Here is a 14,153-nt window from a genome sequence, read left to right as displayed (position 1 = left end):
CCCAAGCCAACCAGGGAACAGCGCATTTTTGCAAAGCATGGATATTGGCTCTTCGTTAGCCCAGCAGCTCTTTCGCCGAAGAACTTCCAGGACTGCTGGGCCCGAAAGCTGGGATTAAGTCGGTCTGCTCTGAATCCCTAGCGCAGGCCTGCCCTGAAGTCAGGGCGAAATGATTTTTGAAATACTGCCAGCTAGCAGCTAATTGAATGTAGCTGGATGGCTTTTCCCGCAGACGCATGAGGTCAGGGAGAGCTTTCTGAAGCAAGCAAAGCTATCTGGAATTCACTTTCTCCCGTCAGAGGGCTGAGTAACTCCTGTGTTTTATTTCCCCTTTCCCCAATTTAAACGGGAGACGTCTAAATTCCCTCTGAAGGCAAAGAAATTCCCTCCTCCCTCTGTATCTTTCTCTCTCACACACACACTTACTGCCTCTGGTTCCTCCACAACTTTACTTGCTCTGAAAACAAAAGTGAAACAAAAGGAGGGTCTGTGCTCTGACGAAGCTGCTGCTGACTCTTCCCCATGAAGCGCTTCCTGTTCCTGCTCAACTTGAAAGGCACACATTTTTAAAATGGACCCGTTTGCAGGTTTCTAAACTTGCCAGAGCTCTAGAAGTACATAATGACTGTGGGTGCGGGGCTTCCTCCTACCGGCCAGCTGGCTGGGGCGGGGGGAAGCCTGTAAAACCAGGGGCTCCCCTGCTGGGACCTGGGGATTGGGAAGCCTAGAAGCAACGGATCCGTTCTGCCATCCAGCATTCCAGACCGCTGTTTGTAAGCAGTATGTAAACCAGAGTTGCCAGGCCTGTGTTGGGAATAGGGTTGCCTAGTCCAATTTAAGAAATATCTGGGGACTTTGGGGGTGGAGCCAGGAGACTTTGGGGGGGTGGAGCCAGGAGACATTGGGGGTGGAGCCAAGATCAAGGTTGTGACAAGCATAATTGAACTCCAAAGGGGGCTCTGGCCATCACATTTAAAGGGACGGCATACCTTTTCAATGCCTTCGTTCCATGGAAATCATGAAGGACAGGGGCACCTTCTTTTGGGGCTCATAGAATTGGACCCCCTGGTCCAATCGTTTTGAAACTTGGGGGATATTTTGGGGAGAGGCACTAGATGCTGTGCTGAAAATTTGGTGCCTTTACTTCAAAAAGCAGCCCCCCCCAAAGCCCCAGATACCCGGGGATCAATTCACCTTGATTTTCTATGGGAATAAATCTCTATCAGGAATAATAGAGTTCCCAGCAGACATTTCCCTCCCCTCCCCCCGCTTTCTGACGACCCTGAAGTGGAGGGAGGTTCTCCAAACCGGGGGATCCCCTGCCCCCACCTGGGGATTGGCAACCCTAGTTGGGAAATACCTGGATATTTTGAAGGCGGGCCTGGGGTGGGTGGAGTTTGGGAAGGGGAAGGATTTCAGTGGGGTGTAACGCCGTAGAGCAGGAGCATCAACTCATTTGTTATGAGGGCAGGATCTGACATAAATGAGACCTTGTCCACCTAGGCCAATGTGGGCTGGGCCGTGTGTCTGTGTATTTAAGATTAGGTAGCAGAGATATAAACTTTATAAAGGACACAGACAAACACAATGAAAGATTAAAAAAAGCTTTAAACATGCTTAAAACATTAGCACTTATTGGTCTTAAAGATGCTGTCTTTATATTTCTTCTCCTGTGGGATCCAGGGGAACTGGGCAAAGGAAGCTCTGGCTCTTTCTTTCCTTCCCCAGGGGACCAGGAGAGGAAGGAGCCTCAGCCAATAGAAAGAAGAGAGGCTTTGCTCAGTAGCTCTGCTGTGCAATTGAGACACCCTGGCAAAGCAAACTCTGCCTTTCCCCCTCTTCCTCCCCAAGGGAAGAGGCTCAGCCAATGGGGAGAATAGAGGTTTTGCTCGGTAGCTTGTGTGCGATTGAGCAAGCCTGGCAAAGCAAGCTGTGATGCAGAAGGGAGCAAGAGGGAGGGAGAACAAAACAGATGACAGCCAGTTCCTTTAGGGCCTGATTCAGCCCCCAGGCCGCATGTTTGACACCCCTACGTAGAGTCCACGCTCCAAAGCAGCCGTCTTCTCCAGGCAAACTGATTTCTGTGCCTTGGAGATCAGTTGCGATCCTGGGAAATCTCCAAACCCGGTGATCATAATTTAAACTCATTTTCTCTCCAGCTGGGCTTCAGGGTTAGAAGTGAGCCCATTGCGGAGAGGGGGAGGCGATTTTGGGATCTTTTGCAGGGCAGATTGGTAGGCCCAGAAGGCAGGTTCTCCCTTCCAAACACCCACCCCTGTACACAGAGAACATTAGCAGTTGCCAGTTTAGAAACGTACCCATGAAGTGCCAGACACTGAGTCAGATGATTGGTCTACGCGACTTTTTTTTTTTGTATCAGGAACTCCTTTGCATATTAGGCGGCACCCCAACGATGTAGCCCAGGGGTGGCCAACGGTAGCTCTCCAGATGTTTTTGCCTACAACTCCCTTCAGCCCCAGCTAGCATGGCCAATGGCTGGGGCTGATGGGAGTTGTAGGCAAAAAAACGTCCGGAGAGCTACCGTTGGCCACCGCTGATGTAGCCAATCCTGGAGCTTACAGTAGGCCCTGTACTAAGAGGCCTTTAAGCTCCAGGAGGATTGGCTACATCAGGGGTGTGTGGCCCAGGGGTGGGATTCTAGCAGAAGCGCCTTTGCATATTAGGCCACACACCCCTGATGTAGCCAATCCTGGAGCTTACAGTAAGGCCCTGTACCAAGAGCCCTGTAAACTCATGGGAGGATTGGCTACATCAGGGGTGTGTGGCCCAGGGGTGGAATTCTAGCACAAGCTCCTTTGCATATTAAGGCACACCTCCCTGATGTAGCCAATCCTGGAGCTTACAGTAGGCCCTGTACGAAGAGCTCTGTAAACTCTTGGGAGGATTGGCTACATCAGGGGTGTGTGGCCCAGGGGTGGAATTCTAGCAGAAGCTCCTTTGCATATTAGGCCACACCCCCTGATGCAGCCAATCCTGGAGCTTACAGTAGGCCCTGTACTAAGAGCCCTGTAAGCTCCAGGAGGATTGGCTACAGCAGAGGGTGTGGCCTAATATGCAAAGGAGTTCCTGCTACAAAAAGGCCCTGGTTTGACTGAGGTCAGTGTAAACTGGGAGCTACTCTCCTGAGTTTCACGTAGAAGCCTTCCACATCACGTACTACCTGGTCCTTTGTATAATTGATGGGGATTGAACCTGGTCACTGTATCTCAAAAAGGACATCCCAGAGCTGGGAAAAGTACAGAAGGGAGAACCAGTTCAGAGGAGCTGGCTGGCCACTGTGTGAGAAAGGCTGATGGACTAGATGGCCCAGTGGTCTGATCCAGCAGTTCATAATCAAAGTTCATAATCTCCTACTGGAGAACCTATTGATTCCGTTGAAGCTTATGAACTTGGAGTCTGTGTGAGAAGCTGTTGAAAGCGGGTTCCGTTTTAACAGCCTGATAACTGAAGACCAGTACTGAAACACTGAAATCTAGAGGGGGCATCTCATGAAGGCTGTAAAGTTTTCCTGATCCTTCTACCTGGAAGAATTTTAAAACACGTTACTTGACTGTGTCATTGAAGGACTTTGCTTATTGAAGGAAGGATGTATGAAGGCTACTAATCCCTCCATTGGAAAAATTTTGGAATTAATCGTTGACTCCAGTGGTTTGTAATTTTTTTTTTTTGAGGGAAGAGATTATAAAGTTACGCTGAATTTGAATCTGAAATTGTATGTACTGATAAAAGATTGTATGAAAACATACATAAGGATTTAAGTATTTATTTTTTTATTTTTTATATATTTTTATGATTTATATCCCGCCCTTCCCACGAAGTGGCTCAGGGCGGCTCACAATAAAGTATCAAACAAAATTAAACTAACATTAAATATATAAACATTTAAAACATTTAAAACCTTAGAAACATTAAACATCACAACAAAATGTATAAGAGTATACACATAGTATACATATAGTTTTTCAGCGGTTTGGTGTAGGAGAGCCAGTTTGGTGTAGTGGTTAAGTGTGAGGACTCTTATCTGGGAGAACCGGGTTTGATTCCCCACTCCTCCACTTGCACCTGCTGGAATGGCCTTGGGTCACCCAGAGCTCTCTTATCTGGGAGAACCGGGATTGATTCCCCACTCCTCCACTTGCAGCTGCTGGAATGGCCTTGGGTCAGCCAGAGCTCTCTTATCTGGGAGAACCGGGTTTGATTCCCCACTCCTCCCCTTGCAGCTGCTGGAATGGCCTTGGGTCAGCCAGAGCTCTCTTATCTGGGAGAACCGGGTTTGATTCCCCACTCCTCCACTTGCAGCTGCTGGAATGGCCTTGGGTCAGCTGGAGCTCTCTTATCTAGGAGAACCGGGTTTGATTCCCCCACTCCTCCATTTGCACCTGCTGGAATGGCCTTGGGTCAGCCAGAGCTCTCTTATCTGGGAGAACCGGGTTTGATTCCCCACTCCTCCACTTGCAGCTGCTGGAATGGCCTTGGGTCAGCCATAGTTCTCTTATCTGGGAGAACCGGGTTTGATTCCCCACTCCTCCACTTGCACCTGCTGGAATGGCCTTGGGTCAGCCAGAGCTCTCTTATCTGGGAGAACCGGGTTTGATTCCCCACTCCTCCGCTTGCAGCTGCTGGAATGGCCTTGGGTCAGCCATAGTTCTCTTATCTGGGAGAACCGGGATTGATTCCCCACTCCTCCACTTGCAGCTGCTGGAATGGCCTTGGGTCAGCCATAGCTCTCTTATCTGGGAGAACTGGGTTTGATTCTCCACTCTTTCACTTGCAGCTGCTGGAATGGCCTTGGGTCAGCCAGAGCTCTCTTATCTGGGAGAACGGGGTTTGATTCCCCCACTCCTCCACTTGCACCTGCTAGCATGGCCTTGGGTCAGCCATAGCTCTGGCAGAGGTTGCCCTCGAAAGGGCAGCTGCTGGGAGAGCCCTCTGCAGCCCCACACACCTCACAGGGTGTCTGTTGTGGGGGAGGAAGGTAAAGGAGATTGTGAGCTGCTCTGAGACTCTTTGGAGTGGAGGGCGGGATATAAATCCAATATCTTCATCTACCTCACAGGGTGTCTGTTGTGGGGGAGGAATGGAAAGGAGATCTTGAGCCGCTCTGAGACTCTTCGGAGTGGAGGGCGGGATATAAATCCAATATCTTCTTCTTTTTCTTCTTCTATCTGATAGTTAGTGTGTCATAGCAAAATAAGACCCCAGAAATTCCATCAGCACCCTAAAGATGACCAACAGTGATTTTGAGGTGAAAGCATCTATATCACAGCCCACTTTGTTGGACAGATATGTGACGGGCAGTGATATTGGGAAATTCTATGGGGCAGGTTTGGGGTAGCAGAGTCAAGTCTAAGGTGGGCTGATACGAAGGCCCCTAGTGTGATTCATGCCAAACCTTAACCCCTCCCTCCAACATGACCGCTGAGATTTACAAAAGCACATGTTGAAATACGTGTTAGTCTTTGCCATGATGGTTTCGCTCATCGGAGCAGAGTTCTCCGTGGGTGCCCACCTTCAAATGGGCAAAATCCATGACTGCCCCTCCACGCGTCTCCTCTGTTGTGGCCCCCACCTTGTAGAACGGGCAGTAGGTTCAGGACAGACGAAAGGAAATAGTTCTTTACACAAGGAGCGATTAAAGTGTGGGATCTGCTGCGAAGAGGATGTAGTGGCAGCCACAGGAATAAACAGCTTTCAAAGGGGATTAGGTAGACTCCCCCCCCCCCCCATGAATCTATCAGTGGCTACTAGCCGTAGTGAGTGTGGGGAACGTCCATGTTCTGAAGTAGTCAGTCTCTGAATCCCAGTGCCAGGTGGCAACATTAGGCGAAGGCCTCGGCCTCTATGCCCTGTTGCTGGCCCTCCAGAGGAACTGGTTGGCCACTGTGTGAGACAGTAGGCTGGACTAGATGGACCATCAGTCTGATCCAGCAGGGCTCTTCTTATGTTCTTATGAAGGCCTTGGCCTCTCTGCCCTGTTATTGGCCCTCGTGAGGAACTGGTTGGCCACTGTGTGAGACAGGAGGCTGGATTAGATGTTCCACTGGATTAGATGTTCCATTAGATGATCCAGCAGGGCTCTTCTAATGTTCTTATGAAGATCTCGGCCTCTCTGCCCTGTCATTGACCCTCATGAGGAACTGGCTGACCCTTGTGTGAGACAGGATGCTGGATTAGATGTACCACTGGTCTGATCCAGCAGGGTTTTTCTGATGTTCTTATGAAGACCTTGGCCTCTCTGCCCTGTTTTTGGCCCTCCAGAGGAATTGATTGGCCGCTGTGTGAGACGGGATGCTGGATTAGATGGACCACTGGTCTGATCCAGCAGGGTTTTTCTGATGTTCTTATGAAGACCTTGGCCTCTCTGCCCTGTTTTTGGCCCTCCAGAGGAATTGATTGGCCATTGTGTGAGACAGGATACTGGATTAGATGTACCACTGGTCTGATCCAGCAGGGTTCTTCTGATATTCTTATGAAGACCTTGGCCTCTCTGCCCTGTTGTTGGCCCTCCAGAGGAACTGGATGACCGCCGTGTGAGACAGGCTGTCCAATAGATGGACGTCTGGTCTGATCCAGCAGGGCTCTTCTGATGTTCTTAATGGCCTGCCTAAGGAAGGCCCCCATTCTCCTGGCTTTCTGCAAACTATGCAAAACTGAATTATTCAAGAGGGCTTTCCCACGCAGGCAATCGAGTAGCACTGTGGTAAATGATTCACAAAGTCCCTTAGGAACTGTGGTGTATGCCACTGTGTAGAGCTTGCTGAAACTAGGATTCTACGATGTAATTTTTCGCATCATTTAATGTGTCATGTTAACATTTCTGCTGTGCTTCAGCTTTGCTTGTTAGACTTCTGGTTGCTTCTACAACCCAAATCCTTGTTTCACTGTTCACTGAATGTCCCATCCTGTTGATTGTATGTGACTCCCAGAGAGCCAGTTTGGTGTAGTGGTTAAGTATGCAGACTCTTATCTGGGAGAACCGGGTTTGATTCCCCACTCCTCCACTTGCAGCTGCTAGGATGGCCTTGGGTCAGCCATAGCTCTGGCAGAGGTTGTCCTTGAAAGGGAGGGCAGCTTCTGTCAGAGCTCTCTCAGCCCCACCCACCTCACAGGGTGTCTGTTGTGGGGGGAGAAGATATAGGAGATTGTGAGCCACTCTGAGTCTCTGATTCAGAGAGAAGGGCAGAGCATAAATCTGCAGTCTTCTTCTTCCCTCTGAGTAATCCGCCTTAAATCCAAGGGAGAAAGTTGGACTCGGAATGATGTAAATAACTAAATAAATAAGGTGCCACTGGATTTTGCTTTCACTGTGCCTTTCCAAACATTAGGGCTTTTTTTTTAAAATAGCAGGAACTCCTTTGCAGATTAGGCCACACACCCCTGATGTAGCCAATCCTCCCAAGAGTTTACAGGGCTCTTAGTACAGGGCCTACTGTAAGCTCTAAGAGGATTGGCTACATCAGGGGATGTGGCCTAATATGCAAAGGAGCTTCTGCTAGAATTCCACCCCTGGGCCACACACCCCTGATGTAGCCAATCCTCTTAGAGCTTACAGGGCTCTTAGTGCAGGGCCTACTGTAAGCTCCAGGAGAATTGGCTACATCAGGGGGTGTGTCTTAATATGCAAAGGAGTTCCTCCTGCAAAAAAATAAACCCTGCCAAGAGTACCCTTGGCTTCACAAAAACTAGAGCATGGTTCCCAAACCTTTTCAAGCCTGTGGGCCCCTTTGGAATCCTGTCACAGGGTGGTGGGTGGCAACCACAAAACGGGCACTGCCAACCACAAAATGGCCACCGCAGGAGGCTGAGCCGAGCACAAACTGCCAGGGAATGAGGTTACGCAAAACTCAAATTGTAACCCTTCAGCATTTCAAGCAGAAGCTCTTTTTAAAAAAGCTACCTTATAAAATGAACATATTGTTCATTTATAAATGATTTCATTTGGATGAAGGAATAGAAGGAACGCTTATTAAATTTGCAGATGATACTAAATTGGAAGGGGCTGCAAATACCGTAGAAGACAGAAGCAGAATCCAGGATGGTCTTGACAGGCTGGGAAACTGGGCTAAAACCAATAAAAAGGAATCTTAACAGGGATAAGTGTTCTGCATTTAGGTAGGAAACATCCAACGCATGGCTATAGGAAAGGGGAGACTTGTCTTAGCAGCAGTATGTGCGAAAAGGATCTAGGGGTCTTAGTGGATCATACGCTGAACATGAGTCAACAGTGTGATGCGAGGGCTAAAAAGGCAAATGCAATGTGCCTCCTCTCCAAGAGGATGAGGAACCATTCACAAGCACTCTTTGGGTGCGATCTGTCAGCCAGTTACAGATCCACCTAACAGGAAGAACTTCCTGACTGTTAGAGCGGTTCCTCAGTGGAACAGGCTTCCTCGGGAGGTGGTGGGCTCTCCTTCCTTGGAGGTTTTTCAACAGAGGCCTAGATGGCCATCTGACAGCAATGAAGATTCTGTGAATTTAGGGGGAGGTATCTGTGAGTTTAGAACGGTTCCTCAGTGGAACAAGCTTCCTTGGGAGGTGGTGGGCTCTCTTTTGTTAGAGGTTTTTCAACAGAGGCTAGATGGCCACCTGACAGCAATGCGGATCCTGTGAATTTAGGGGGAGATACTTGTGAATTTCCTGCATTGTGCAGGGGGTTGACCCTGGAGTCCTGATTCTAATATCAGTCCAGTTCATTCTGGTCCCATTTGCTGTACTCTTATTGCTGTGTAGAGTTCTACCTTTTAGTTCAAGAAAGGTCTTGGGGCAGATCCAGCAGACGCATTCCGCTAACAACACCACTTTCCCGGTACTAAGGACTGATTCGCTGACGCAAGAGTCTCTCATTTCGAAGAAAGCCTCCTTTGTGCTAAAGGATAGCATAATTGCCATTCAATCAGAACCCTGGACTCCTGCCCCTTGTGCTTAGCTAGCAGTTCAAAGCCAGATTGTGGGACTGATGTTTTTATATTTTCTTTTGATATTCCATCATTATTTTTTTCCAGATCAAGTCGGTAATGCTAGACAGAGCAGTGCGGAAAAGGGCAGCTAGAATGATTAAAGGGTTGGAACCCTTTCCCTATGAAGAAAGGTTAAAACGCTCGGGGCTCTTGAACTTGGAGAAACGTCGACTGCAGGGTGACATGGGAGAGGTTGACTAGGTGATGCCTGCGATAGAGAAGGCAGAGAAAGACGTCATAGAATCATAGAGTCGGGTCATCTAGGGTCATCTAGTCCAACCCCCTGCACAATGTAGGAAACAGACAAACACCTCCCGCTAAATTCACAGGATCTTCATTGCTGTCAGATGGCCATCTAGCCTCTGTTGAAAAACCTCCAAGGAAGGAGAGCCCACCACTTCCCCAAGAAGCCTATTCCACTGAGGAACCACTCTAAACTCACAAGTACCTCCCCCTAAATTCACAGGATCCTCATTGCTGTCGGATGGCCATCTAGCCTCTGTTTAAAAACCTCCAAGGAAGGAGAGCCCACCACCTCCCGAGGAGGAAGCCTGTTCCACTGAGGAACCGCTCTAACGGTCAGGAAGTTCTTCCTAACATTGAGCCGGAAACTCTTTTGATTTAATTTCAGCCTGCTGGTTCTTTTCTCCCTTTCTCACAATATGAGAACGCGTGGGCACTCCATGAAATTGCTGAGCAGTCGGGTTAGAATGGATAAAAGGAAGTTCTTCTTCACCCAAAGGGTGATTAACACATGGAATTCACTGCCACAGGAAGTAGTGATGGCTGCCAGCACAGACAGTTTCAAGAAGGGATTGGATGAACATATGGAGCAGAGGTCCATCAGTGGCTATTAGCCACAGCATATTGTTGGAACTCTCTGTCTGGAGCAAGTGATGCTCTGAATTCTTGGTGCTTGGGGGGGGGCACTGTGGGAGGACTTCTAGTGTCCTGGCCCCACTGGTGGACCTCCTGATGGCACCTGGGTTTTTTGGCCACTGTGTGACACAGAGTGTTGGACTGGATGGGCCATTGGCCTGATCCAGCATGGCTTCTCTTATGTTCTTATGTGACAGAGTGTTGGACTGGATGGGCCATTGGCCTGATCCAGCATGGCTTCTCTTATGTTCTTATGTGACACAGAGTGTTGGACTGGATGGGCCATTGGCCTGATCCAACATGGCTTCTCTTATGTTCTTATGTGACGCAGAGTGTTGGACTGGATGGGCCATTGGCCTGATTCAACATGGCTTCTCTTATGTGACCCAGAGTGTTGGACTGGATGGGCCATTGGCCTGATCCAACAGGGCTTCTCTTATGTTCTTATGTGACACAGAGTGTTGGACTGGATGGGCCTTTGGCCTGATCCAACAGGGCTTCTCTTATGTTCTTATGTGACGCAGAGTGTTGGACTGGATGGGCCATTGGCCTGATCCAACAGGGCTTCTCTTATGTGATACAGAGTGTTGGACTGGATGGGCCATAGGCCTGATCCAACATGGCTTCTCTTATGTTCTTATGTGACACAGAGTGCTGGACTGGATGGGTCATTGGCCTGATCCAACATGGCTTCTCTTATGTTCTTCTGATCTCTTCTCCTCTTCCCGCAGGAGATCTGTGACGACCCTCACCTCTTCGTGGATGGCATCAGCTCCCATGATTTGCACCAGGGTCAAGTGGGGAACTGCTGGTTTGTCGCGGCCTGCTCTTCGCTGGCATCCAGGGAATCCTTGTGGCAGAAGGTAAGTACAGGCCATGGGTGGAAGATGGTGCCGCTTGATCCACATAGCGTCTGCCCCTTGCAAGGGGTTGCCAACTCTCTTGCTATGCCTGGCAACCCCCTCTTCCTGTTGCTGCTCCTTTGGGTGGTTGGAGGGGGGAAAAGTCACCCAAGTCACTTGTGGCATGATGTCACTTCTGGTTGAAACAGGAAGTGACTTCACAGCACTCTAGGAATTGCCAGAAACTGCCTTAGAGTTTCCAGCCGCAGCTAGAGCAATCTGATGTCCCTTCCGGTTTTCCCAGAAGTGATGTCACACGGTGTGAACCACCAATAACGCCCATGTCCCCACCCTCCCATCTCCTGCCAGTGCCAGCCACTGCTAGGCAACCCTAATCATGATTCACGTTGAGCAGTTTTTTCACTGCTTCTTGCAAATGTGTTTCTATTTCTATATTTGCTGTTTCTAGGTCACATGATTGTGGTAGAAAGTTTTGAAAACTGTTCAGAGGTTCCCAAATAAAAAAGGGGTGTATGTGTGTACATGCATGTCTATTGTGTGTATTGCATGTACAAAGAGTCGGACTCGACTGTGTGACTGAACAACAAAAAAATTCAGTATTCTGGAGTCAAAATTCTGTCTTCCCCGGCTGCCCACTTGTATCTTTCAACTTATTGCTGTTCCCTGATTTGGAAGGTGCCAGGATGTTGCCAGAAGTCAACCTCAAGGGCCCTCAGCGTCTGTTCCCTGTTGTTTGCCCTTTAGAGGAACTGGTTGGCCATTGTGTGAGACAGGATGCTGGACTAGATGGACCACTGCTTTGATCCAGCCGGGGTCTTCTCATATTTTATGAAGGCCTCAGACTCTATACCTTGTTGTTGGCCCTCCAGAGGGACTGGTTGGCCACTGTGTGAGACAGGATGCTGGACTAGATGGACCACTGGTCTGATCCAGCCGGGGTCTTCTCGTATTTTATGAAGACCTCGGCCTCTATGCCTTGTTGTTGGCCCTCCAGAGGAACTGGTTGGCCACTGTGTGAGACAGGATGCTGGACTAGATGGACCACTGCTTTGATCCAGCCGGGGTCTTCTCATATTTTATGAAGGCCTCAGACTCTATACCTTGTTGTTGGCCCTCCAGAGGGACGGGTTGGCCACTGTGTGAGACAGGATGCTGGACTAGATGGACCACTGGTCTGATCCAGCCGGGGTCTTCTCGTATTTTATGAAGACCTCGGCCTCTATGCCTTGTTGTTGGCCCTCCAGAGGAACTGGTTGGCCACTGTGTGAGACAGGATGCTGGACTAGATGGACCACTGCTCTGATCCAGCCGGGGTCTTCTCGTATTTTATGAAGACCTCGGCCTCTATGCCTTGTTGTTGGCCCTCCAGAGGAACTGGTTGGCCATCGTGTGAGACAGGATGCTGGACTAGATGGACCACTGGTCTGGTCCAGCGGGGCTCTCCTCATAAGGATCTACCAACGTATTCTAACTTGGTGCCCTTCCTTCATATTTTTGACAAAAATAAACTCTATGCCGCCAGAGGTCGTTTTTGGAAACGTAGATGACTGTTTTCACTTGGTGAAAAATACATCTTAAAAACCTCTGTATTTACTCCATAATCCAACGCAGAAATCCTTCACTGTGAATCTCTTCTAAACAGCATAGGTCAGGATATCTTTTTTTCTGTAAAGGTTTGGTTCAGCGCGTCCCTTGAAAGTCTGTACCTACGTATGCAGCATTGCGGGGGTGAAAATAGCTTTCTTTTTGTCTGTTCTCTTATTGAAGGCTGTCTGTTTTTATGTCTCATCTCTCCCCGCCTCCAGTTCCCCCATTGTTGACATCCTATGCATTCTTTCACTCTCTGCTCAGAAGTTCTCTTCTGGCTTCCAGAGCAAGGCGTACTAATAAACCCTTCTGAAGAGTTTCCTTTTTAAAAAAGAAATTGTGATGCGATGTGGTCACGCTCTCTGTAGAACACTTGAGCCCACACGGGGATGTCTGGTTAGGCTCATGTAGACAGTGAGTGAAAGAGAAACAACCCTCTCACATTTTGGCTTCCCCCAAAATGATCCCTACAAAGGAAACATAGGGAACATAAGAGAAGCCATGTTGAATCAGACCAGTGGCCCATCCAGTCCAAAACTTTGTGTCACGCAGTGGCCAAAACCAGGTGCCATCAGGAGGTCCACCAGTGGGGCCAGGACACTAGAAGTCCACCCACTGCTGCCCCCCAAGCACCAAAAATACAGAGAATCATTTGCCCCAGACAGGGAATTCCATCTATACCTTGTGGGTAATAGCCACTGATGGACTTCTGCTCCAGACATTGATCCAATCCCCTCTTGAAGCCGTCTATGTTTGTAGCCGCCACCACCTCCTGTGGCAGTGAATTCCAGCTGTTAATCACCCTTTGGGTGAAGAAGGACTTCCTTTTATCCCTTCTAACCCAAGTGCTCAGCAATTTAACTGAGTGCCCATGAGTTCTTGTGTTGTGAGAGAGGGAGAAAAGTACTTCTTTCTCTACCTTCTCTGTCCCATACCTAATCTTGTAAACCTCTATCATGTCACCCCTCAGTCGACATTTCTCCAAGCTGAAGAGCCCCAAGTGTTTTAACCTTTCTTCATTGGGAAAGTGTTCCAACTCTTGAATCATTCTAGTTGCCCTTTTCTGCACTTGTTCCAATGGTATAATATCTTTTTTGAGGTGCAGTGACCAGAATTGTACACAGTACTCCAAATGAGGCCACACCATCAATTTATACAGGGGCATTATGATACTGAGTGATATGTTTTCAGTTCCCTTCCAGCCTTCCTAATAGGGCAGTGAGGTTTTTTTTTTAAAAAAATGAGGGGTGGTTTTATAGGTGTTTCTGACAACTGTTGGCTTCAGGCAACAATGCACTGTCAGGGGCCCAGTTACAAGAAGACGACTGCAGATTTATACCCCGCCTTTCTTTCTGAATCAGAGACTCAGAGCAGCTTACAATCTCCTATATCTCCTCCCCCCACAACAGAAGAAGAAGACCACAGATATATACTCCGCCCTTCTCTCTGAATCAGAGACTCAGAGCGGCTTACAATCTCCTATATCTTCTCCCCCCACAACAGAAGAAGAAGACCGCAGATTTATACCCTGCCCTTCTCTCTGAATCAGAGACTCAGAGCAGCTTACAATCTCCTATATCTCCTCCCCCCACAACAGAAGAAGAAGACCGCAGATTTATACCCCGCTCTTCTCTCTGAATCAGAGACTCAGAGCAGCTTACAATCTCCTATATCTCCTCCCCCCACAACAGAAGAAGAAGACCACAGATATATACTCCGCCCTTCTCTCTGAATCAGAGACTCAGAGCGGCTTACAATCTCCTATATCTTCTCCCCCCACAACAGAAGAAGAAGACCGCAGATTTATACCCTGCCCTTCTCTCTGAATCAGAGACTCAGAGCAGCT

At 48.7% G+C, this 14,153-nt stretch overlaps 1 protein-coding gene across 2 annotated transcripts in view; it reads left to right on the top strand.

The window, feature by feature from the left end:
- Window positions 1-14,153, top strand: part of CAPN5 (calpain 5) — a 120,614-nt gene that overhangs the window by 34,912 nt on the left and 71,549 nt on the right. For both annotated transcript variants that reach the window (XM_060235019.1, XM_060235020.1), the window contains exon 2: window positions 10,589-10,720. In XM_060235019.1, the coding sequence (XP_060091002.1) occupies window positions 10,589-10,720 (132 nt within the window). The remainder of the gene's footprint in view (window positions 1-10,588; window positions 10,721-14,153) is intronic.

This window comes from Heteronotia binoei, chromosome 3 (assembly GCF_032191835.1).
Source record: "Heteronotia binoei isolate CCM8104 ecotype False Entrance Well chromosome 3, APGP_CSIRO_Hbin_v1, whole genome shotgun sequence".
In the NCBI taxonomy this organism is placed as follows: Eukaryota; Metazoa; Chordata; class Lepidosauria; order Squamata; family Gekkonidae; genus Heteronotia; species Heteronotia binoei.
Note: the sequence above shows the minus strand (reverse complement) of the source record. Positions and strands in the feature narration are given on the sequence as shown.